A 26,561-nucleotide genomic window follows, 5' to 3' on the forward strand; every position below is an offset into this window, starting at 1 on the left:
GAAGCGTTGTGTCTAAAATAAGTGAAACCTCGTGAGAAGTGCGAAACTTCACTCAATGGCGAAATTTCACTCAATGAAAGAAGCCAAAGCTCATTAGTCAAGCTTTATATTTAAAATACGTGAAAACACGTGTGTAGTACGAAACTTTTCTTTAGGGAGAAACTGATTTCTTGAAAGAATGAAAAGCTCACAAGAAGTATGAAACTTGACTCAAGGCTGAAATTTTATTTTTTAAGGAAGGGAATTCAGGTGAGCAGTACCTCCTCGGGGGAAACTTTTTTGTGACAAGTACGAAGCTTCAGTCAAGCTACAAAGAAATTTGGAGTCCAACTACTGAATTAGCTCGGGCTCTTTTTAGCAGTTGGAGCTTTAAGTTAAAGTCAATTTGAAAATAAAATCAGTAAATTACAGTTATATGCTTTTAGAAAATATTTTAAAAAGTGACGTGTATTTCAAAAGTAGCAGAATTGTGAAAAAAAATATTTTTAAATACTTGAATCTTACCTGGTTCGCATTTTTCGGTTTGTACTGTATCACATAGTATTGCAAATCTTCGGGTCCCTTGTAAGACCACTCCAAACGCACTGAAGTGGCGGTCACTTCAGAGATTTGCACGTCTGTCGGAGCAGCTGGAAGTGCTATTGATATATAAAGAAAATAACAAAAAAGTGATAAAAATTTATATATATATAATTGGCGCGTACACCCTTTAAAATTTAGATAAATAAAATCTAAACGATTTCCAACTTACATTGAACTTTCACCATCGCCGTCGCTTCAATTTGCCCCAAAGACGAAGCAGCAATGCAAGTGAAATTTGCGCTCTGTTGTATATTTGTTAGCTGAAGAATATTACGACCGATGGGTATATCGTTTTCGGGTGTCAAGTCTTGAGCGCCTGAGTGGTGGGAAAAAATTTCAATTAATAGGAACTTATTTAAAAAAAAAAATTGTATTAAAGGCGAAAGAAAATGTGGGTGAAGTCTTACGAAAAAAGTATATAAAATGTATACATTTTTTTATGTTAGGCTAAAAACGATTTAAAATTTATTTCCAGCTATTTGTGCTACCCACCTTTCATCCATTTCACATGCGGCATAGGTGAGCCCACTGCAATGCAAGATAAATTCAAATTTGCACCCAGCATCACTTCGTTGATGGGCTCTGGCGGGCGCGAAAATGTAGGCGGTACTCGTCGTACTTTCACATATAAATTCGTTGCTTTCGAGTGTTCAGTGCCAACCGAATTTTCGGCGACACATTCGTATTTGCCTTGATCCTCTTCGCGACTGTTTTCGATTTGTAGGCCACCTGCAAGTAAACAAAGAAGATGGGGAAAGTAAGTAAGAAAGTAAATTTTTGCAGAATTGTGTTTTTTATTGTATTTCTGTAAATACTCGTATGCATAGTAAATAAATACTAAAAAATCGTTAATAGAATATCCTAATTGGATTTCCAATTTAAATTTTTCCTCGTTTGCAGCCAAATAACCGCCACAAAATAATTTCCGTAGGAGCCTTTCACCATTTCTATGCCAGTATACAGCGCGGGCTTAAAATTTCTAAGACTACATACTTTTACCTGGTTTTGAAAAATAACAGAAAATAATATTTGAAAAAATTCAACTTCCTCAACACTTTAATCCGAATATTTGATTCTAAAAATTGTACAAAATGACATTCATTCAGCTACATTAAGCACCCTTAACAGCTAATCGAAGAGATTCCCAACGAAAAATGCCCTTCTTTACTCTATTCTACTCTACTCCACCTTATCACCATTTATGTGTAAGTGAGTCGTATGCATTTATGTGCTCATACGTGTGGATATGTGATGAAAAAGGTATGAGAGATATGAGAAAATTGATTACTATTTCCTTTTCTCCCACTCGTACGAAACTCTTACATGACCGACCGTTTATTTACGGCATTCTTAGCGCCTCCTAATAGAGGAGAAATAATAAATAACAAATTTTTATGTCTCAATATTGACTCAGGGGTGAGTCGTAAATACATCAAAAATAGAGAGGGAGCGTGACATTAAATTCCTTTAACGGCCTAAAAGCAACAATAAACACAACAGTGGAGGCATTATGAGTATTTTTATGGACTTGAAATGCGAGAAAGACAAGACATTTTTCTTTTCTTACCTATTCTATGTATAGAATTTTTAATGTGTTGGAATGTGTGTGGCGTGTGTGGGTGTGGTGCGTGTGTGGGTGGGTGAGTGTGAAATCGTTTAACGACACATAATATTTATGACATAATCATTATTTTATTAATGCTGTAACTTTAAGCAAATTTGACTAAGGAAAGATACACAGATACGTACATACATACATACAAACACAGATATCTATATATAGTATACATACTTATAACTGTGTTCAAAATAATAGCAGCGCGATTTATTCAAGTTTTGACTATTTATTTACTTTTTATGCAATTTTTTTTATTTTCTATAAAAATATAGTTCTTACTACAACAACAGCTCGTGTAGCTGAAAGTTTCTAACTTTGTATAAAATGTAAAAAAAAATCAACAAAATTTCATCAATATGACAAACTTTTACTCAGAATTTTAGAAAAATTCTGGCTATGCAGTTTTGTAGCCCATGAAATTTGGGTGCGAGTCCCAAGTGGCTCAAAAAACGCACTGATTTTCAAAAATTGGTTTTTGTTGACGGTGTTATGCACTTTCTGCCATATAAGGAATGCAAAATGCCAGCAAATAAAATTCTCAAAAATCTACGTTGTTATAGCAAAATTCAAAGTACTATAAAGCTGTGTAGTCGGCATGTTTAGAAATTTGTTTTTGAAATTTTTTAGAAATTTTTGGAAGGAATTAAATTTTCCTAAAAATACTAAAAAAATTGTCAAAAATCTTGAGCTATTGGACTTTGAGCTATTATAAACTTGCACTTTGTTATAGCAAAATTTACAGGGCTATAAAACTGCATAGTCGGAGTTTTTAGTACATTTTTTTGGAAATTTTTAGAAATTTTTAAATTGTTTTTTTAAATTTTTAGAATAATTGTTTTGAAATATTTAAAAATATTCTTAGAATTTTTCTTTTATTGATATAAAAAATTTTAAAACATTTTTTTGTTTTAATTGTTATCAACATTTGTTGAATTTTTTATAAATTTCCACATAGTGTAAAACTTGGATTTACATATATGGCTTTTGTAGGAGAATGAACAAAATTTTGTTAAAAATATTAAAAAAATGCCACCAAAACTTGTTAAGAATCTACAAGAATATTGAGCTACTTAAAATCTGCACTTTGCTATAGCAAAATTTAAAGAGCTATAAAGTTGCGGCCGCCGTAGTCGAATGGGTTGGTGCGTGATTACCATTCGGAATTCACAGAGAGATCGTTGGTTCGAATCTCGGTGAAACACCAAAATTAAGAAAAACATTTTTCTAATAGCGGTCGCTCCTCGGCAAGCAATGGCAAACCTCCGAGTGTATTTCTGCCATGAAAAAGCACCTCATAAAAATATCTGCCGTTCGGAGTCGGCTTGAAACTGTAGGTCCCTCCATTTGTGGAACAACATCAAGACGCACACCACAAATAGGAGGAGGAGCTCGGCCAAACACACAAAAAGGTTAGATAAAGTTGCGTATTCGGAATGTTTATAAAATTTGTTAGAAATGGTTTAGAATTTTTTTATGAAATTTTTATAAAAAGTTGTTAAATTTCTTATAAATATTTTAGAATTTTTTTTGAATTTTTTATACAAATTTCAGAATTTTTTTTCTAATTTTTATAAAATTTGTGGAAATTTATAAAAAATTTAAAAATTGAAAAAAAAAAATTCTAAGCAATTTATAAAGAATTTTATAAAAATTTCACAAACAATTTATAAAAATTCCGACTAAATTTTATAAAAATTCGTGGAAATTTATTAGAAATTTAAAAATTTATAGAAAATTATAAGAAATTTAACAAATTTTTATAACATTGTTTAGATTTTGTTTTGAAATTCTTATAAAAAGGTGTTACATTTCTTATAAATTGTTTAGCATTTTTTTTTTGAATTTTTTATAAAACTTTTAGAATTTTTTTCTAATTTTTATAAAATTATAAGAAACTTCAAAACTTCAAAAAAAAAATTCTAAACAATTTATAAAGAATTTTATAAAAATTTCAAAAAAAATTTATAAAATTTCCAACTCACAAATTTTATAAAAATTTGTGGAAAACTATAAGAAATTTAAAAAATTGTGGAACATTATAAGAAATTTAACACATTTTTATAACATTTTTTAGAGTTTTTTTTTAATTATTTGGAACCCTTTGTTATTGAAATTTTTCTAAAAATTTTTAGAATTTTTGTATTACTTTTATATAAATTTGTTAAATTGCTTATAAATTTCCATAAATTTTTATAAATTTTTTTTTAAATTTTTAAATTTTTTTTGTAAGTTTTTAGAAATTTTTTGAATGTTTTAGAATTTTTTTGAAATAATTATAAAATTTTTAGAAAGGTTTTGGATTTGTTTTTATTGTAATTTTTATAAAAATTTTTAGAATTGTATTTTTATTTTTACAAAAAACTGTTAAATATCCGGAAAGTGTAAAACTTGTATGATATTTATATGGTTTTCGTAAGAGAATGAATTAAATTTTCTTCCAAAAAATACTAAAACGAAACAAAAGACAAATAAATTTTCAAAACTTGTCAATAAGTCTCTGAGGTAAACCTATTGAACACACTGCACTTGCAAATTGCGTATTTGAATCGTTTTTGCGTCATAACTTAAGGATGCTTTGGAGTACAGTAAATCACCGCAAAAAAAAGCATCGAAAAATTTATGATGTGGAAATTGCTTAGTGTCAGCAAGCTGTATGCTTGAATACACAACGCCACCGCAGCATATTCATTAAAGTGCGTGCGGGTTATCGATAAAATTTTTCGGTAAATAAATATACCGAAATGCAAAGTAAGGCACTTTTTGCCTATGTTGGTGCAACGCTCTAATAAAGCGGCAGTAATTTGAAAACCGCAAAATGTTGACTTAAAAAATTTCCGGAAAAATTTAACTCCTACGCTACAAAGTACGCACACACATACACATTTGTGCGGCATGAAATATTTATTAAATATTGCTGCACTTGTGGCATTCGCAGTTCTCCCTCTCTGTGTCTATCTCTCTCAGTCTATTCACTTGAGTTTGTTTGTGTGTTTACGTTAAATATTTTGTTATTTTTCGAACATAAAGTGCGGTCAATATTGGTTGGGTCGACCGCAATATTGGCAATTTATGGCAAAAATATGTGATCAAATAAGTTGAAAATGGCAACCAACGCACAGCTGGCAAGTGCTGCGGCCAACTGCTGTTAACTGCTGGCGGAAAAGTGCTACTCGCCCACACATACACACACATAAACAATGATGAAGTATCATAGATAAGATTTTAATTTTTTTAAGAGCAAAGCATATATTTTGGCGTTGCAGCATATTGCAGTAAACAAAGTGCGGTAATTATTTGGAAGTGAAGGCTATGAGAACCATTCGGGAATCTTAAATGCCGCAAAAGTGATGAGTCAAATATTTAGATTGCATATACGAGTGCTCTATATGGGACATCTATAGTTAATTTGTAGTGCTGGATGGACCATAGCGTTTGATATTTTATTTATGCCATTTGGCTATATATGTAGTTATAAGGGGTGTGTGAAAATAGGGGTGCAACTACATTTTTGGTGGCACAAAATTTCATTTAAAGTAGCCCACTCTGTCAAGCCAATTTTTCAGTAAAATTTCGTTAGCTTTGGCACTTAGCACACCAATGGCAATTTCGATTTCTTATTTCAACATTTACTGACCAAACTTTTTCTGTTTAACTGTTCCATCTGCCTCACTGGCTCGTTGGCGTAAAATGTATTCTCAACTGCGCTTTACCAAATAGTCTGCTACAAAGTGGCGCAAAATTAATCATACAATCTTCGTTTTGAATAACTTTTCTACTAAATAAAAAAAAAAGGTTTTGAGTGATGTAAATCTTTATTTTGATCTTTACGCTCTCCATTGCTTGTCTGTGTTTCAGATAAATAGAAGAGCCAAAATGGATAACACCGTCCAGGTCCAATTTTTCGCTTCAGCACCATTTTTAAAATTATTCAAATTAAAAAATTTTTTTTCTTCATTTTTATATGTAAAAGAAGTTAAACAAAAAGTGTAAAAAATTTAAATATCGTTTTTAATTTTTTTATTGTAAACAAATATTCCTGAAAATACTCTAAATTTTCGAGCTCTAGACCTCCGGGGCCCCTTAATAATAAAGAACTGAAATGAAGTAGAAATAAATATAAGTAAATAAATAAAAAAGAATAAAAAGTAATAATTTATGAAAAGTAACCCCGCTAGGTGGCGCGGTAGGCAAGATAGTTCTCACAACCGAGTTTCTTTTGGTTCATACTCGGGCTATATTTTGCATACTGTTAGCGTCAAAAGAAAGTGTATGTGATGATAGGGTTTGACTATTTATTTTGTAGTTTGAATTATTTTTTTATAAAAATATTATTCATACTACAACAAGAACCATATAGAGCAAAGTTCTGAACTTTGTATTGTATGAAATTTGTAAACATTTAAATTTTAAATTAAAAATAAAAATTTAAAATTTTAGAAAAATTTTGGGTATGCAGTTTTATAGCCCATTGAATTTTAGTATAATAAAATGCAAGTTTCAAGTAGGTCAGAAATCACAATGAATTTTGATAATTTATTTCGGTTGCGGTCTTGTGCATTTTCTCCATTCAATGTCTACTCCACATTTTTTTTTGTATGGAAGAAAGTTCCCACATCGTCAGCAGAAAGAATTACACTGTGGAACAAATTCAGGTTAGCAAAAATTAGGTCCATTCAGAGAGTGGCGAGTGAAAATAGAGGCGAAATTAGAAGACCCGTATCGCGCCGTTGTTTTATGTTATTTCGAATTTTTTTTTAATCGGCCTTCGAAGTTCGAAATCGGAGCAAAATTGTTTATATGGTTTTTTGGCTATAACTCGTCGACTAATTGATATTTTTTCAATCTGTAAAAGCCAAATTATTGCTAGATACCTGTGCAACAATTACAATTTTTGAAAAAATTGATTTCGAAAAGTTTTGTGGTACTTATGAAACAATATACCGAAAATCGGCTCCGATTTCGAACTTCGAAGGCCGATTAAAAAAAAATTCGAACTAACATAAAAAAACGGCGCGATACGGGTCTTCTAATTTCGCCTCTATTTTCACCCGCCACTCTCAGAATGGACCTAATTTTTGCTCACCTGAATTTGTTCCACAGTGTTATCAGAAATCAACGCGATTTTTGAATCACTGCAATTTGATCTATGCGTGATGTTGACTGTTTTCTTCGATTGCCAAGGCGTAGTGTAGCATGAGTACCTTCCATCGGGCCAGACAGTCAATAAAGAATATTATTTATCCATTTTGAAGCGTTTGAGAGAAGCTGTACGTCGCAAACAGACGGAAATGTGGGCAAACAATTCTCGGATTTTGCATGATGATAACGCGCCATCGCACCGAGCCCAAATTGTGCAGGATTATTTGACCAAACACCAAGTAAATACCATCGTGCAAGCACCGTATTCACCTGATATGGCCCCGTGCGACTTCTTTTTGTTTCACAAGTTGAAGTTACCAATTCATGGAAGGAGTCATTTGTGGAGATCAAAGGGAATGCGACGAAGGAGCTGAAGGCCATCGCTTCGGCCTAACAGGGGTGCAAGGGGGACTGGGTTAAACGTTGCTTCAGAGGGGTCATGTTTTGAAGGAGATAAAAAAAATTGCCTGAAATTTAACTCTGTTTCGTTTTATTTAAACATTCACGGTACTTTCTGATCGGAAGGTATAATTATCTACGAGAAAGGAAAAGTCTTTAGAGACAATAAGCGCGATGGTGGTGCTGTGGTCGAGATTTTCGAAACACCTTATTTATGTGCCTTTTAGTTGATCAGTATATACACTCGAGAACAATAAAAAAGTTTGTGATATTTTTTGCACTTTTTTGTTATTTTACTATTTGTTAGTCATCTTTTCCTAATAAAAAATTATCGAACAAACTTTGTAGGAAAAAATATGAACGTGACACTGTCAGCGAAAAAAAAAAAAATTAAAAAATCAGCGGTATTTTGTAGCTACTTACAACTGGCATTTTATTATATTAAACTTGAATAGGCATACAAGTGCATACCAATAATTGTTATAAAAGTTCTGATTGAAGAGCTTGCGATTTTGATGAAAATTGTTAGAATTTTGATAATTCCATACTTTTTGCACAAAGTGTGGAAAAACGAGGAACTATCAGATATTATGTGATGCATCAATAGTTTGGTTTGTACGAAAATACAATACTTTGCTGAGTTCGTGTTCACTGAGACATTTATTATTGCTTTGCATTGAGTAAAAGGCTAAGAGTAAAACATAAAAGGAAATTCAAGATTCCATAGGATGCTCCTCTTAGATGGTAGCAAATGCCTTAAATTATAAAAATAAGCATGAAACACACGGAAAAAAGCACAAAATATCCGTCAAAGACGATGGAAATATAATGAGTAATCCATTTGCATCAACCAGGGCCATCCGCGATGACCTTAGTTTGCCGAAATATGCGCTTTGACGTTTGGTGAAACACAAATTATTTTCAAAAAGTCCACGAAAATTATCGCTACTGACAAAGAAACACGTGGAAGTCCATATAGATTTTGCAGAAAAATATGTTCCTGGCTCGTGAGTATACGACAAAATATAATATATTGTGGGCAGATGAATGCAAGTTTGAATTTTTTTGAGGTACAGGCTGCATAAAATATGTTCGGCGCTCACCCTACACAGAATATAGTCCCCTATACGCCACAAAAATGGCCAGACATGGCGCCGCTAAATTCATGGCATGGGGTAGCTAGCGGAGTAGGCCCAATTTATTTGATTAAAGACATAATGAATCAAAAGGAATATGTGGAATAATAGATGAGGTAGGTAGGTATAGTGGTTGTCAATTGACACACCTAGGCCTGCTGTAGGTCCATTGTGATACCACCAGGGTTGTCCCCTCTTCTCAGTCTACATTGTCCTCATTGAACCAACCTGTGGCTTTAATATATCTACCAAGGCTTGGTATTTTTAAATTGTCTACTTCTGCCAAGTTATTCAAGGAACTTTTTCCTAAAATATTGAACCTTCTTCTATCCAGTGCCATGCACCCGCATAGAAAGTGTTCTATAGTCTCTTCTTCTTCAATGTCGTTACAACTTCTGCTATAGTCTTTATAGGGTGCTCCCAATCTACTGGCATGCCTGCCAATCAGACAATGCCCTGTTAGGACCCCGAGAAGATTTCTTATGTTTTTCCTGTTCAGTTTCAACAGTCGGTTTGTGCGGCCCATGTTTCATTCTGGCCACGTCATTCTGCTTGTTGCTTAGGTCAGGGACTGAGTCCATAGCCCGACGACAGCTCTGATAGTGTGTTATATGTCTATAAGCATTTTATAAGTTGCTAAAGGTATAGGTATGTTCGCTTTGTCTGGTTGGATCGGTAATGTGGTGCCCAATCTCGTTAGTTCATCTGCTTTGCAGTTGCATTTACGATACATTCTTTTACTGTTTTCGAGTTAATATTAGGTGATTGTAATGCTGTCAGGGACGTTTGGCTATCTGAATATATATTTATTTCTCTTGTGGCTGTTTGCTGTAGATCTCAATCGGTACTATAAATAAGTGCAGCATGGCATTCATCGCTGCCGTCGTCTTTAGTGCCCCGCTTATGCAGAGACTAAGACTTGAATACTTTCTAAGCGTTTTACTGTTGATCTTTTCCCAAGTGTTGCTCACCAAAATAAGACACTATGTATATGCCATGATAGGCTTTACTACTGCTGTATTTAGCCAGTGTACTATTTTTGGGGTTTAAGTCCCATTTTGCTCCCACAATTTCTTTGCATGTAGATTTTCTAAACACCGATGGTATTCAACGAAATATTAGTCTTTTGATTGTTTTATAAAGCGTTGAAGGCATTTTATGCTAACAGTATAAAATAATCTCCTATTTTTATGGGGAAATTATTTTCAATTTATTTTGCTTAAATTGAAATTTTTATTTTTGTTTACGTTTAATTGAAATATGTTAACTGCGGAAAAATAAATGCAAGTTGTGTAATTTACTTTGTGGTAAGCATTTTTGAAATAAAACCCTTATTTTATTTAAAATTTTATTTTTTAATGCCGGCACTCCCATTGTATATACCGATACGGTTGATAACGGAGGTGCCACTAATGACGTTTGTCACAGCTTGCACTACGCCCAAAAGTATACAATTACAGACACTGGATTTCAAATCAGAGAGAAATAAATGCATAGATGGGCGTAGCTATAAGAGCTGTGGTACCTCAAAGAAAGTGAAATTGATTATAATTAAATCGCATTAAAAAAAGAGATCAAGAGAGCTATTTGTATTACAATTTTGATAATTTTAAACAACAATGCCCGTCAACTATCCGGTTGTTGCATAAATGCGATTGTAGATGGAAACTATAATTAAGTTAAATGGACGATACAAAAAAAGAAGTCGCACAAAGTCCACAAAAGGTCATCACACAGCTGGAGTATAAACATTTTCACTTTGAGTTTCTACACCTAGCAGCACTGATCCTTAGGGAAGGTGGGAAAAAGGGAGATATTAACATTTTTTTTCGATAGCCAACCCACGATCAAGACTCTCACGATGTCATGGTGCAAATCCAAACTAGTCAACACCTCTAAGGAGGAGAGCAAATATCTTGGGTGTGCAGGAAATATTTCTCTGATCTGGGTTCCAGGAATGGAGGGAAATGAAATTGCTGATGAGCTTGCCAGGAAGGTAGCTGAAATGGACCTCCTACTCGGTCATCGGCATCCCCTTAACTGTTGTTTAAAGGGAAATTTCACAACTTATTTCTCAGGAAAGCGTAGAACAGACGGAGCTCCATTTCTTCGTGTGCAATTCGAAAACTCTTTGGTCTCAGTGCAATAGACGGAGGACTCAGAAAGTTCGCGGGAACTGCGGGTTATTCAATTTCCAAGCTCGTAGCTGTGTTTACTGGCCATAGAGCGATTGGTACACAAGCAAAAAACCTCGGTTTACCTTTTAATTTTTGTTTTTTGCAGAAGCTATGGGGACCTTTCAGAGAAGGAGACTGTAGAGCACTTTCGCTGGGGTTTGGCAGCTAGACGATTCTGGGATCACCGGGTGCTCCTTTCTTCGAAAGGCTGGACAGTGCGGCAACCTAAACCCCATCAACCTTCTCCGTTACAGCAACAGCTCCGTCTGGCTGTAGATATCTGCTTGCTCAAGGTTTGGAAAGCGTATAAAAACGGTTTTCAGTGCTTCTTGGGAAGTGCCAGAGTGGTATTTCAACCATTTCACCTACCTGCTTACCTACTGTTTTCATAATCATATCCATCATTTTGTAAAAATAAATCTCAATTCAAGCAGTAGTGAGTGCATTGAGTTTTTACTAAAAAGTCAAACAAATTTTTGCCAAAATTTATAGTTCCACCTTTATTTTATGTAATGAATTTATTTGTTTATATTGTTTATGTTGCATTTTTTTTTTTTAAGTTAGAAAAGTCATTGTTGTAAATATTGCAACATTCACATTTAGTCACATCGAGTTTCGTCATTCGTTTATTTGCGCTTGTTAAATATTTAAATATCTATGCATGCATTTATGCGCTAGTATGTGTGCATTGCCATGGTTTAAACGTCGCAAACATTTTATAAAATATGTTACAACTATTTATTTACACATCACTTGCCTTTATTGCCTGTTTTTAGGCAATCAAGCGTAATGACGCACACTTAGTACGCATGCACACACACATACACACACACACATGCATGAAAGCAATAATAAAAAGAGCAGACGGCTACTGATTTCATGAAACAGAAAAACAAACAAAAGTCGACTACAACTCCATTTAAAAGAGCAAACGATAGTTGAACGCAACAAAAACTGTTGCCACCTAAAAGCACGCAACAGTAACTAATTTTTTTGTTACGGCTTTAAAAGCTCGCGTTTTTGCTTCTTTTTTTGGTTGTTTTGCTACGACAACGCCAACTAAAAATGTTATTGTATAAAAAATTAATAGACCAATGACTGTTGCGCTAAATCATTTTAATGGCAACTGCGGTGTGTGGCGACCTGAAAAATTGTAAGTGAGGAAAAAAGGCCAGCGGTGTTGCGAAGCATCAAGTCAACTGTGGCGCTGGAAAAATTAGACATTTTATGCATCAGCAAAGGAATATAATATACATACAAGCATATAAATATACAAAAATACATACAGAGATATAAATAAATAATATACAGCAGAGTAAAAAATGGAGTTTAAACAAAAAATGCCATCAACTGTGGGCTGCTCGGTGATTCAGCACGTAAACGAGATACATCAAATTGGATTGCTTAGAAATTTATTACGTATTTTTAGGCGCTATTACAGTGCTGTACTATTACAATTTGTTAGTTGTCGCTGTTGTTGTTGTTGTTGTTGCTACTGCTACTGTTGCATGCCCGCTTGTTTCATACATTCATTCATTCAACCATTGTTGCTATCAGTTTTATGTATTTATGCTCGTTTTTTTTTTTGTGCGAGTGAAACTTTTATTGCTACACAATTTTGGCGGAGAGTTTGTATTGGCCGTAAAGGCAACCGATCAAAAGAAAATTGTTTACACTTTGGCTAACAGGCTTGTATGCGCGGATGTATGGGTGTGGGTATGCATTAGGGTGGTCAATCCCGGGATACCGGTCGTTTTAAGTTCACAAATCCCGGGAGTATTTACTAAAAACTCCAAGATGTTCGAGATTTGTCATTTCTGGCGTATAAAATTAAACGGAAACAGGAAAACCTCCTTGCTTAGAAAAAATGTGTTAGTAGTAAATGCGTGAGAACTTGACTACTGCCTTTTGTTTTGATTTTTTAATTATTTTACTATTTGATTATAATTTATTATATGCTAGAAGAGTTTTCCAAAGAATGTACTGTTAAAACGATATATAAAGGGTGGTTGAATTTCAAGGGCCGATGTTGAATGTAAACCACACCTAAACGTCAAGTTTTTTTCCGCATTTCATTTGCCATTTTTCAATATCAGACTTACTCAATTTGAACCATGGAAAGATACACAATCAAGCAACGCGTTAAAGTTATTCAGGCTTATTATGAAAATGGGCGTTCAAATCAAAATGCATATCGCGCACTTCGTGAAGAAAATCTTCTTCAGTGATAAGGCACATTTTCACCTCAGTGGATTCGTCCATAAGCAGAATTACCGCATTTGGGGGAATGATAATCTAAAAGTGATTGCCGAAAAACCAATGCACCCACAAAGAGTGACTATTTGGTGCGGTTTATGGGCCGCCGGCATCATTGGGCCGTATTTTTTCCAAAATGAGGCCGGTCAGGCAGTTACTGTGAATAGTGTTGGCTATCGTGAGAAGATAACGAACTTTTTATGGCCCGAATTGGAAGATATGGATGTGGACGATATGTGGTTTCAACAGGTCGGTGCCACTTGTCACACAGCTAACGAAACCATGGCTCTTTTGCGCGAAAAATTTGATGGTCGAATAATCTCACGTCGTGGCAATGTCAATTGGCCGTCAAGATTCTGTGATTTGGCACCGTTGGACTTCTTTCTTTGGAGTTATTTGAAAGAAAAGGTGTACGTCGATAAGCCAGCAACAATTCAAGAGCTAAAGGATGAGATAATTCGGCACATTAATGTTCTATGCCTCAATTATGCCTCAGCGTCATCGAAAATTTGGTGTGCCGCCGAGGCACGATATTGGCCGATATTTTGTTCCATACGTAATTGAGCCATACCAATATTATCATAACAAAGAGAAATGACAATAATTTCCTAAAAAAAATTGTATTTTATTCAAAATCAACACCGGCCCTTGAAACTTAACCACTCTTTTTTTGAAAAATGAAACACTGAAATTTCCGGGATTTTAAAAATCGAAAAATGTGGCATCCCCAGTAGGTATACATGTGTGCAAAAAATATCGATTTAAAATTTATCGAGTTCAGTATTGCAAAACGATGACTACTAAAGTTCGGGATTAGGCCCGAAGTCCCGATATTGTGAAAAAAAAATCTCGAAAATTTCCAGGATTTCAGCAATTGAAAAATGTAGCATCCCTAGTAGGTATGCATGGGTGCAAAGAATATTGATTTAAATTTTTTCGAGTTAAGTATTGCACAACGATGACTACCTTAATTTCGGGATTGTAAAAAATGAAAAATGTGGCATCTCTAGCGTGTATGCGCGTGGGCATGTATTTGAGATGGCCAGATAAGCGTAGCAATTGATATATGCAATTTATCAATAAAATGTTGCATACTTTCGGGCAATTGACGTAAATTGTGCGCACTATTTTTGTTTCAGTAGGAATAGCAATTTAAAAAACTTTGATAGAAGTAATAAAACCAAATAGAAAAATTTATATCAAACTCTACACTCGCAAGCGCCTCAAATGCGCAACTGATAAAATAAATTTTGACAACAAATGCCAACGACACTAATGAGATAGGTTTGATAAATGAAGTTATTGGAGCTTTTGTCAAACATACACTCGCATGATAGCTTGACAATAGGATAGCAAAAAAGCCCCAGCTAAGCGAAAGTGCAGCTCAATTTTTGTAGCATACTTTTAGGTTATTGTTACATAAATAATGCTCAGAGCTGAGTAATAAAATATGTCAAACTGCAGTTTCCTGATAAATGGATGCGTGAATGTTTTATTATTTAATTTGCTAGTTAGAGAAAAATCAATAAAAATTCTACTTTTGTATTATATTGTGAGCCTAAAATTAGGCAATACTTCTTTGCTTTAAAGCTAAATACTTTACACAAAATTTAAAACTTTGTGAAATTTGGTTGGGACTTGAAGCACCTAAGCAGAATTTTAGTGCGCGATTCACACGCAACATAAGCTCTGAAAAAATGGCCATGGACAGAGAATAGAGAGATTTAGGTTAGTGATTAAAAGTAGCACAAATACCAACTGATTGCGGTTCCTAAGGAGACTAGGTTAGGTTAAATGGCTGCCCTTGCGAGGAGTTCACTTGGACAAAACTTAAAATTTGTCTGTTGTGATACAGGGGGAGGGGAGGGGAACAGGAAAGGAGCAGGAAGCAGACAGAATCCAGGGCTTGGATAAGAAGCGATTTACGTTTGTGTTAACCGCTTCAAGCTGCTGATGATTTTCACTAGATTTGTGATATTTAAGTCCGCAATATCCGCTGGTGTAGCGAAAAAGTGAGAGCCGAGATGTTTAAACTTTGGTCTGACAAGAGCAGGGCAGCTGAGAAGAAGGTGCTGAGATGATTCCACCTCGTCTTCCAGACAGCTTCTGCAGACAGGGTTTGGCGAAATGCCAAGTCTCACCGCATGGACACCTAACGGACCTAATGGGCACCTAAGGAGACTAAATACGACTCCTTTTGGAACAAGGAGATAGATAAATTGGCTGACTTAGAGAAAAGCCCTGCCCCGACTCCGGATTCCATCTTGGAGCCTTCAGCGAGGACAGAAGTGCAAGCTTCAGTACAGATTTTCCCGTCGTTCCAATTCTGACTATTTGAAAAGATTGCCTTAGTGCGACCTGCAAGCTCCAGTTTGCGCATAGAGAGATCTGTCCGAAGTTCAGAAAAATACGGTGTTAACATCTGAGAGTTCCCCTATTCAAATTTTTTGGAAACACTTTTTCGTAGAACATTTAAACCCGCTATCGACAAACAAATCTATACACAAACTTCAAAGTATCCAAAGAAAAACTTTCAAAAATAATGGTCAAAATGACCTACCAGGGTGAGAAATATTGGGCTAAAATGTTCCACAAAAAATAGACGCCATTAAATTTTATTGTAGATTCTTAAAAAAATATTAATGGTAAATGTAGTTTTATACGAGCCTTTGATGTTGCTACCTGTTTTATTCCATATAAACGAAATGCGAGCAATCGCTAAATGGTTGCCCCATAATAAATAGACCGCCAGCAAAAAAAAAATTATCAAAACGCGCTTTTTAAGCTAATTGAAAGAGGCACTTTTTTATATGAAAATTCAATGGGCCACAAAATTGCTAACTAAAAATTTGTTTAAAAATTCTAAAAAAAAAATTTGTAATTTTCATGAAAATTTAAGTCAAATTAAATATAAAAAAAGAAATATGAAAAAGATTAAATTTTTTTCTTTTAAATTTTAAATTTTTTTACTAAAATATAAAAAAAAAATGAAAAAACAAAATAAAAAAAAAATTTTTTGTTTTGTTTTTTTAAACAAACTTTGTTTTTGCTTTTTTTGAAACAAAATTTTTTTTAATTTTTTTCAAATCATATTTCAATGAAAGCAAATAATTTAGCTTAAAACATTTATTTTTTTTTAATTTTTTTGTTTTTTCATTGGAATATAAATTTTGTTAAACATTTTTTTTTTTTAATTTTTTGTTGTTTTTTTATTTTTTTCATAATTCTTTCAATTTTTTTTTTTAATTTTCACAAAATTTTAGACTTGTGTTTATATGATTTTTGTAGAAGAATAAACTATATTTTAATAAAAAAACTATTTAAATTAAACAGCAGCAAATAAATCGTCAATATGTCCCTATGCTATGATTACTAAACATCCAGGAACCAATTGAAGTCCTGCAACTACTGTAACCGCCGCCCTAAACAACATTCCTTGGATAAAATGCAAAAGCGCGCGGAACTGCGTGCGGCAGCAGAAGAGGAAAGAATAGATTAGTTAATAAAAAATAATTGCTATAAAACTTAAACTTATTTTACTGCGAATAAATTTAATCCGTTAAAGACTCCGCCAGACTTAGTCGCCATGCATGTAAACCTATTATCAAAAAATAGAGTAGGGAGTGAACTGAATCCGCTGAAGAGTCTTTAAAAATCTTTGTTGATATCCATTTTCCGGAAAATTCTTTTACTCCAGATTGTAACAAAGATTAGAATCTGCAGGAGGGATTACCTGAGGTTTCCCTGACATCTATCAATCTGGGCAATCAAAAGCGTTTCTTCGTTCAAAGCTCCAAGTATTGTTGGTATCAGTGATACTTCAGAGGACTAAAAGCTTAGTGGTTCCTCTTCTTCATAAGATATTTTTGCCGTGTATCGCATTAAATCATGTTCCTGCTAGCGGGAAGCAGGCCAGGGTGGTATTCATTCCCAAGGGAGGAAGGAGGGGGCACGTCTTGGCCACGTCTGACTTGCTTTATTTTGAAAGTGTTTGAGAGACTGATCAACTATCGCATTCGAGAGCACTTTGAAATTAAATTATCTCCAGATAAGCACGTTTTTTAGTGTTTTTTCTTGACAGACTAGCTAGTACAGCACACACACAACATTAAGGGCTCTCGGGGTCCCGTTTAGTTTTCTTTCAATCTACCCGACCTCCGAAGAAATCCGAAGGAGCCAAGGTGGTCGCTCCTTCACACATCAATGCCAAAGACCTCAATCCTGATTCGAGCGAAGGTCAGGCAAATGCACAGAAAGTTGTTCGCCGTCTCACCCTCCTCTACACATGAGGGGCAGAGTGCACTGTCAGAAATGCCTGCCTTTTCCATGAGCTTCGCCCATATAAAGCGGCCCGCTATCAGTCCAATCAGCTGCCTACAGTCCCTTCTGCTTAATGACTGACATGAGGATCTGCGACAGTTGGTCGGACATGACAGGTAACATCAGTTTTGGCCATTTACAGCCTGCCAATCTCGCTTGTGGGTTTTTAACCGTGGTTTTGATGGCTGCAGAAGGGAGTGGCAGAACGGGCTCCGGGATGAAGAATTTGGCCTCAGAGCTCATCCTAGCTAAAAAGTCTGTCAGTCAGCACGCTTACCTGAAAGAAAAATCTACCAAAACAGCCTTAAATGAGGTAGTAGAGCCTGCAGATAAATCTGTGGAAGGGCAACAATTCACTTGTGGTAGAATACGCCGATGACTTGGTTCTACTGGTTTCAGGACCATTCAGTCACGACTGGAATTTCGGAAGGAACACTGGCTGTACTCAATCGATGGGCTGGCAGTTGCGGTCTTAGAGTCAACTTTAACAAAACGGAGTTGATGCTGTTCACCAGAAAATACAAACCTTCACCATTTAGACTTCCTAGATTAAACAACCAGTTTCTTACGCTCTCGACGGAATACACGTATTTTGGCGTAATACTTGACCCCAAGATCCATTTGGAAGCTGCAAATCGAAGCGAAAATCGAATTAAGAAGGCCAGCCTAGCTTTCGACTCCTGTACATCTATGTACGGAAAAAAATGGGGCTCAAGCCACGTGTCGTACGTTTGTTTCTCTCCCTCACTATTTACAGTTCCTGGCAGTTCCGCAGACGCGAGAAAATTGGCAACATATTGTACTTAGTAGCATATTGCACCTTAATGTATACTATGTTTGCATGTTGATGAAATAGAAAACATGCTAAAATATTGAAATGTACGCCCACATTATTAGAAATGCCATTAACATTATAATCATGAGCACTGTCACCCTTCATCAGTTTGAATGCAATTAATATCGCTTTCTGCATTTTATCCCTCAAAAAGCCCATTTTATTAATTCTTTGTTTTCATTACCTACTTTCAACGCATTCATTATCAGCTACAACACACATACACACAAACACAATTAATAAGTGTATGGAGCCTACAAAATGTGATGAATTTGTTTAGCTGCTTGTCACTTTTGAGTTACAAATACCTTTTACTTGTATTCGTTTCATAACCACAGTTAGTAAGATTTGCTCTTGCTGTTGTGTTGTGCTTTTGTTATTGTAATGTTCATAGCTCTTTTCTTGCCACTTTCATGACCCTAAGTAAGTCTTGGACAACAATGTGATATGTTTTATAGACTTTGCTTTGGTATCCTTAAAATTTAGCTATGACTTGGGTGTAGTATATTTTAGGGCGTATCAACTTTTGATTATGGCATGTGTGCATATTTTGACGCATATTCACATTTTCCATCCTTTTTTTTTCTTTTGGTGCTTTATCAAGCAACAATTTTATAGTTTCACTTTACTGCATTCGTATTTTATGTGTTTCCCTTTAAGTTGCATGCCCGAGTACAAAAGCGTAGACGCCTGAAAGTGTTTGCTTCCAAATGAACCCGAAATTCTTTAAAGGCATTCGAATACTTTATATGCAAATCACATTTGCCTCATAGGCTACTTTAAACACTACCAAAGGTCACTTGGACGTATGCTTTCGGCCTTTAACGTTATTTATGCCCAGACAAGCTGCCTTTGTCCTCTTCTGGGTTTCAAAGTATGCACATAAATATGTAGGTGCTGATTGTTTAATGAAATTTCATGCATGCTTTACTACCCACACTAATTGTTACTAACGGCAGGGCGTGTAATAATTTATCAAAAATATAGCAAAGCAACTACTCGTACATAGCATAAAATGCGTCAGCAGGTTTAGGTGCAAAAAAGGGCAAACATTTCCTCAACTCCCCTGATGCCTCGCACTAAATTGGTCTTAAGTTTCTTAGATATGACTTGGGTAAAACATGTGTTGATTTTTGTTAATATGACAAGTGATGCTTTGTAAAGTAACAAGAAATTTCCGAGTTGCTGTTGACATGTAAGGATAAGCAAAAGGCTATTCTTGTGAGGCCAGAATAAAGGTGGCAGAAATGGTTTTAAAATATTATATATGAGAGTGTGCTATAGATGCTTGCGTTGCTCAACAAAGTCTCATCAAATCTTAAACTGCGGAAATGGTGAGACGTCACACTTTTTGGTTGACCAGTGGCACTTAGTAGTCATACCAAAAAACAAAAAAAAAAAATACGTTTTGCTTAATAAAAAATACTGCCCCTTCTTGCTTATTTTTCGTAAGTAGAGCGCAATGAAATCACATTTTTTTCTACAAATTTTTTATAAAAAGCGCTAGAATTTAACGATTGCTTGAATGGCCAAGGAATGCTGCCATACACCGCAAGAGAGACAGACTTCAACTCCAAATTTTACCAACTATCGAACGGCTTTGAAAAGGTCAAACAGTCTATCTGGCCTGTGCTGCAACAGGATTTTGGGTGGAAACGTAAAACGAATAAGCTGCTGTTTCTTTTTGTGTTGATGCTTGCAATTCAGAGGAAGATGGAATCGATTTTTCACAATCTGATGCGAAACTTTTGATATTAAAAAATTTGAACGATATTTCAAGGATTAATTGATTACTATTCCATAAAAATATTTTAGAATTGAGCAACAGAATAGGCCTAATATATACAGGAAGAAATTTTTGGCACTTTTTAATACTCATTTTTGAGGCGACAACTAATTGACTTTCACATATGCATACGCAAATTGATAGTAAGGCTACAGCAGTACAGAAAAATGCAGGGAGAGCTGCAGAGAAATGCACCACGACACACGACTTTTGGACTTGTGCATTTTAGCGACGGCGTATAATGCAGATCATTAAACAATAAGTTGTATGAACTTTACGCCATCATGGAGTTAGTAAGGCAGCGAATAAAGAAGCAGCAGCTACGCTTGCTAGGCCATGTCGTTCGAATGCGTCCCGTTCAGAAAGTATTCGATGCGTTACCTGCCGGTGGTAGTAGCAGAGAAAGAGGAATCTTCTGAAATTTTAATATTTTGTTCACAACATCAATGGCTATCGTCTGTACTAGAGTTATATTATTATTTCGTATTTTTTTTTATTAAACTGGATTTTGAATATAAAATTCAAAACCGCGCCACTTTGTCAAATATTGTTTTTTTTATTCCAGTTGCGGGACATGGTCACAATCATACTGATTAACACTTTTTTGGTTTTTGTTTTTCAGATAAATAGAAGAGCCAATGGGTCCGAAGGGTCAACTTCGGCGCAATTTTTAAAATTATTAAAATAAAAAAAAAAAAATCTTTTTTTCTCATTTTTGTATGTAACAGAAGTTAAATAAAAGGCCTAAAAAATTTAAATATCGTTTTTCATTTATTTTTATTCGATTTTTTTATTCTATAAATTCCTGAAAATACTCTTAATTTTTCAGCCCTAGACCACCGGTACTCCTTAATTAACCTATTCCTTCCTTTTCTGCTACAGCACGCAATTCTGCACGCTTTTCCAAGTGACAAGAAATGATATTTAGGGTGGTGCTTGCACTTGAATGCCTTCAATCGATTACTGGCGTGTTTAGTAACCATAGCACAGGAACTAATTGACAAGTGTTGACAATTTATTTGCTGCTTCTTTATATATAATAACATTTTTATGAAAATATTGTCTATTCTTCTACAAAAACCATATACAAGAAAATTTAGAATTTTGTGAAAATTAAAAAAATAATAATTTCAAAAATTTAAAAAAAAATTTTAAATTTTCTTTACAATGTTAAAGTTTTTTTATCATGAGTTATAGCAAAAAACGTAGTACGCAGTTTTGCAGTGCATTGTATTTCCACAAGAAAAGTGTCTCTTTCAATTAGCTTAAAAATAGAGTTGAATTTTGATAATTTTTTTTGCTGCGGCCATCATTTCGCGAATGCTAATGGAAGAAACACCGTGAAAAACTCGTTTAAAACTACTTTTACCATTAATATTTTATTATGAAAAAATGCTTTTGAAAAGAGACTTCTAGAACTTCTATGCGGTTTCTCGACAAATAACTCGAAGTGTGTTTGAAAGAGTCTTCTAGAACGCCACCGGTAGTGTCTACGCACTCTTATTGATTACTCTGGTTACTCGACTCATAACTCCAATGAGTGTTTGAAAAAATCTTTCAGAACACATTAAGAAGATAGAGAGACTCTTACTGGTTGCTCTGATTACTTGATAAATAACTCGAAAACTGTCCGAAAAATGCTCAACCACATCATCGATAAGATATATAGTTGGTTGGTCTCTGGTTGACAAATATCTAGAACAGCGTTTGAAAAGGTTTTCTAAAACTTTATTGGGAAGGTTTGTAGAACATGTCCCACTGCTGCGCTCAATGTTAATCTGCACTTACTTCCTGTGGATCTGCAGGTTAAATCCATTGCTCAGAGCGCTATCAGGTTGAAAGAGCTTGGCCTCTGGAGACAATTTCCTGTAGGGCATAGTAGCATCTTGACGCAGATCTCCCCTTAATTCTCTGTTCTTCACACTGATCTCTCCATCCGCAAACTATGTTTTGAGGGTTATGCTAGGGCTATCTGTCCGAGCAGGCAAGATTGAAAGGAGGGGAGAGTCGGCACGGATATAGGCACCTCTGTTTTCACTGATGGATCCAAAATGGAATCTGGAGTGGAAGCAGGGGTTTTCTCTAAATCAGCCAACATTTTGGTCTCCTTTAAACTGCCGGAAACCAGCAGCGTTTTTCAAGCAGAGGTCTTCGCGATCCTGCAGGCATGCAAAATGCTTCAAGATCGCTGTGGGGAGGGAGATATTTTCCGATAGCCAAGCTGCGATCAAGGCACTGTCGTCGCCGCATTGCAGGTCTCTTCTATTGAACTCCTATAAGGAGGAACTCAAATATCTCAATCGAGCAGGAAGCATCCCCCTTATCTGGGCTCCTGGGCACAGGAATATAGAGGAAAATAAAGTTGCCGACGAGCTTGCCAGGAAGCGGTCGGTGTCCCTTTTTCCGCTGTTAAAGGGAAACTACACAATTTCTTTCTAAGAAAAGCGCAAGACAGACCTCCGTCTGTCTCATCGTTTGCTATTCCGAAAACACTACGGCCCCAATACGACAGAACGCTTAAGGCCATTCAATTTCCAAACTCATTGCGGTGTTTACTGGCCACTGTGTGATTGGTACTCATGTGGAAAAGCTTGGAATTCCGTACAACCCCTTTTACAGAAGCTGTGGGGATCCTGCAGAGAAAGAGACTGTTGAACACTTTCTCTGCAAATGTCCGGCTCTGGTGGCTAGGCGCTTGAGATTTCTTAGCATGCCCTTTAGGGATGACTTGAAGAAATTCTCCAGCCTAAATCCCTTTTCTTTCCTACACTACATCAACAGCACAGGATGGCTGTAGAAGGTTTTCTCTCCTCCATAAATCCTTTCACAGGTAGTGGTTCACATTATGGTATCAAAACGTTCAGTGTTATTTGAAGTGTGCCTGTGGCACTCTTGCCATTTTACCTACCTACCTACCTTATTGGGAAGGTTTACGAACTCTTGCTGGTTACTCACTGGTTATTTTATAGATTTCACGAACAGTGTTTGAAAAAATCTTTATCGGGAAGATTTACGAACGTTTACTGGTTACTTTTCATAAATAGAATAGTGTCGGAAAATGACAACTAGAACTTTATTGCGAGATGCGCGAGCTCTTGCTGTTTATTATCTGGCTACTATTCAGTACCTCACCCGGAAGGTAAAAGATCTCTTACTGGTTACACTCTGGTTATTTGACAGATAACTAAAAGAGTACCTGAAAAGTTTTCTAAAATTTCATTGGGGCGATGTATGTAGTCTTACTGGTTACTCTCTGATTACTAGACAATTATCGAAAAAAATACTTCTAAAACTCCACTTGAAAGGTCTATAGATTCTTACTGCATATTCTACAGCTCTCTTCTTGGAATGATTTTCGGGAGCCAGTAAGAACTTAGACGAATTCGCAAAAAGGCTATTTTTTAAAGCTCTGAATGTGCGGCGCCTACCAGCTGCCTGCAGATTAAATTAGAGCTGACACATAACACACGCAAACGCAAGAAGTACATACATAAAAACACACCCACATATGCAAAATAGTCACGGTTTGCAGTGCTCTGGGGTTTCAACGCAATTTCTCATTAACATTATTATCATTATCGCACGCCTTTACCAGCAGTTTTATGTGTTTTCTCTTTTAGTGCCATTTAATTTTTTAATGCAGTTGTTTTTCGGTGCTTTTGCCTCTTTTTACTAGCTATTTTTACTCCACCAAGTTTTTTATGTTCCAGCATTCATTGCGCTGAAATTCAATCTTGGTGGCCAACAGATATGCTTGCACGCATATATGTAGGTATGTAACTGGCATTTTTTGATTACGCGAATTTATGCGAAAAGTGTTATTAAAAAAAACGCGTACGGATGTGTAATTCTAAGAAAGAATTTCACAAAAAAATATGTGCTCAAAAAATGTTTGCTCACATATTGCGCCCACTCATTTTTCATTACCTTTTTGCGAGTGAAATATTTGCAGAATTGGGTCATCATATAAATTAAAGTTCCAAATTTCGTACAAAATACACAAAACTGAAAAAATTTCACATTTCAACTATCATCAAAATTTTCAACTTGCTTATTTTTTTACAGAATTTTTAAAAAATTTCTGGGTATGCAACTTTATATACCTTCCAATTATAGTGTTACAAAGTGTAAGGTTCAGATATCGTTTTCGTCAAAGGAAAACGATAGCTGAAATGCGCAAAAGACTCTATACAAAAACTTAAAAAAAGTGCTGATAAAAAGTCAAAATAACCAAAAGTATTGCCCCAATGCTCGAAAGTTGTTGAGTAATAAATATCGAATAGGTGTGCAAGTACCCGTTGCTCATTTGCCTGAGTTGTCCGAAAATGTGCGAACGAAATTGAGAGCTGTACTCGATACCTTTCCAAATGGGCCAATTACACGTCAAACATCTTCGCCGCTTGATTTGGATGAAATTTTGTGAACAGGCTTTACTGAATAGCCGCGTCAATTGCAGAATTGTTACGGGCAAGAAATATTGAATGGTGGCTGAGATATTCAAAACCGAGGGGTTCAAAGTTTTGATTTTCTTTTATCATCAAGCCGTTATTCTGTGATTTTTACGACAAATAATTGTCGGTATAAAAGAAAACTAAATAAAGGTATTCGAAAGGATTTTTTTTAGACCAGAAAGTTTGGGAAAATTCTTTCCTTTTTATGTTTGTTTTATAAAAAAATTTTTGTTTTTCAAATTCTTTCAGGAAAAACAATTTGAATAAAAAATTTTTTTTTTTATTTTTAATTATGCGCACACAAAAACTAGCAATTTAAGGAAAAAAATTTTAATTTTTTATCAGAATTAAACAAAATGTTTTTATTTAATTCGGTTTTTGGAAATTTCGACATTTTTTATTTTTTTTTTAATTATGAGCAAATAGAAAATTGCAATTTAAGGCAACTTTCTGATCTAGAGACGTTAAAATTGAAGGTGTAGAAAATTGAAGAAAAACAACCGGTATCAATTGAAAATCGTTTTTATTCATTAGATCAATTCTTTATTTACAAAAAAAAAAAAAAATTTGTTTTTCAATGACAATAATAAAAAAAATTGCTTCCCCTGACGTTACATATGCCACTGGCGTACTTGCATCTGAAAAAGAAAAATTCGGTCGATTATTCATCGGGAGATATGTCGCTATGATGGGTAGCAGATTTACAAAAAAAAAATGTTTCTAGATATTTTATCTGTTTATTGGAAGAACAAAAACACGTTCTCGCTCTTAAAAAAAATAGAAAAATTGATTATAAAATTATAATTCTGCTACCCGCGAGAGCCACAAGTCTGCTCAATAATATATTACAAATTCAAATCAATCGGTTGATCATGAAAAAAATCGATTTTTTCGAAATTCTAGACCAGAAAGGTACCTACATAACTTTTTGTTTATATTTTAAAACTTTTTATCAGAAAGTTCGAACACTTCAAAAAAAATTCATTTTTTATTGGTAAAAAATTTGAATTGAGAAAAAAATGAATATATATGTTTTTTTTTAATTTTGACATTTTTTATTATGCGCAAAAAGAAAATTGCAATGTAATAATATTTTTTTGTAATTTTTTATCAGAAATATGCAAGAATGATAGAAAGAAGATTGCGCCCATCAGAGAGTGCGTGACGTCACGTTTTTCCGAGTTGTGCAGTGCTGCCAACCATTTGCTCTTCACAATAAATTGAGTGCTTTTTTATACCCAAAATGCGAAAATTTTGAAGTTTCGTGTTTGTTTCTTTTTTTAAATTTAAAGCTACCGAAACTTTAAACTAAAAAGAAACTGAAAGAAGGTTAAAAAAGGCCACTCTAAGAAGATTTTAGTGCTAATGAAAATTAGTTGGTTCTTATAAAATTTAATATTTTGAAAGTGTAAATTTAATTTTTTGCTTCATTTAAGGTTATGCAAGAATATTAAATGCCCCTCTCTCAACTCTTCTTAAGATTGAAAACCTTTTTACACATTTTAAAAGGCGTTTGAATTTACTGAATGTGGATTAAAACCATAGAGGTGTAATCGTTTCTTCCGGCCATTAATCCTTAGTGGGACATACGGCATCAAGAGATGTATTCATTGTAAAAATAAGCCACAAAATACCAGAAAATATTAAAGAAACCATAGTGACATTTTTACAAAACGAGCACCTTATCTAGTAACATAACCTCAAATATAGCAAAAAAGTCGTTCCCTTAACAAAAGAGTCTCGCTTAACAAAAAAAAACAAAAAACTCATAAATTAAATTGTACATAAGCACAACACATTTATTAAAAAAAAAAAACGCACATTCTAAAGACAACTTGTCACGCATACAAAGTTCTTTAAGT

The 26,561-nt window shown here is 34.8% G+C and overlaps 1 protein-coding gene across 3 annotated transcripts in view; it reads right to left on the minus strand.

Moving 5' to 3' along the window:
• The window catches only part of LOC128865100 (tyrosine-protein phosphatase Lar), a 271,747-nt gene that overhangs the window by 204,717 nt on the left and 40,469 nt on the right, over positions 1–26,561 (minus strand). For all 3 annotated transcript variants that reach the window (XM_054105073.1, XM_054105071.1, XM_054105072.1), the window contains exons 2-4: positions 1,075–1,311; positions 752–898; positions 505–638 (exon numbers count right to left, since the gene is read on the minus strand). In XM_054105073.1, coding sequence (XP_053961048.1) covers positions 505–638; positions 752–898; positions 1,075–1,311 — 518 coding nt within the window. The remainder of the gene's footprint in view (positions 1–504; positions 639–751; positions 899–1,074; positions 1,312–26,561) is intronic.

This window comes from Anastrepha ludens, chromosome 5 (genome assembly GCF_028408465.1).
Source record: "Anastrepha ludens isolate Willacy chromosome 5, idAnaLude1.1, whole genome shotgun sequence".
Classification (NCBI taxonomy): Eukaryota; Metazoa; Arthropoda; class Insecta; order Diptera; family Tephritidae; genus Anastrepha; species Anastrepha ludens.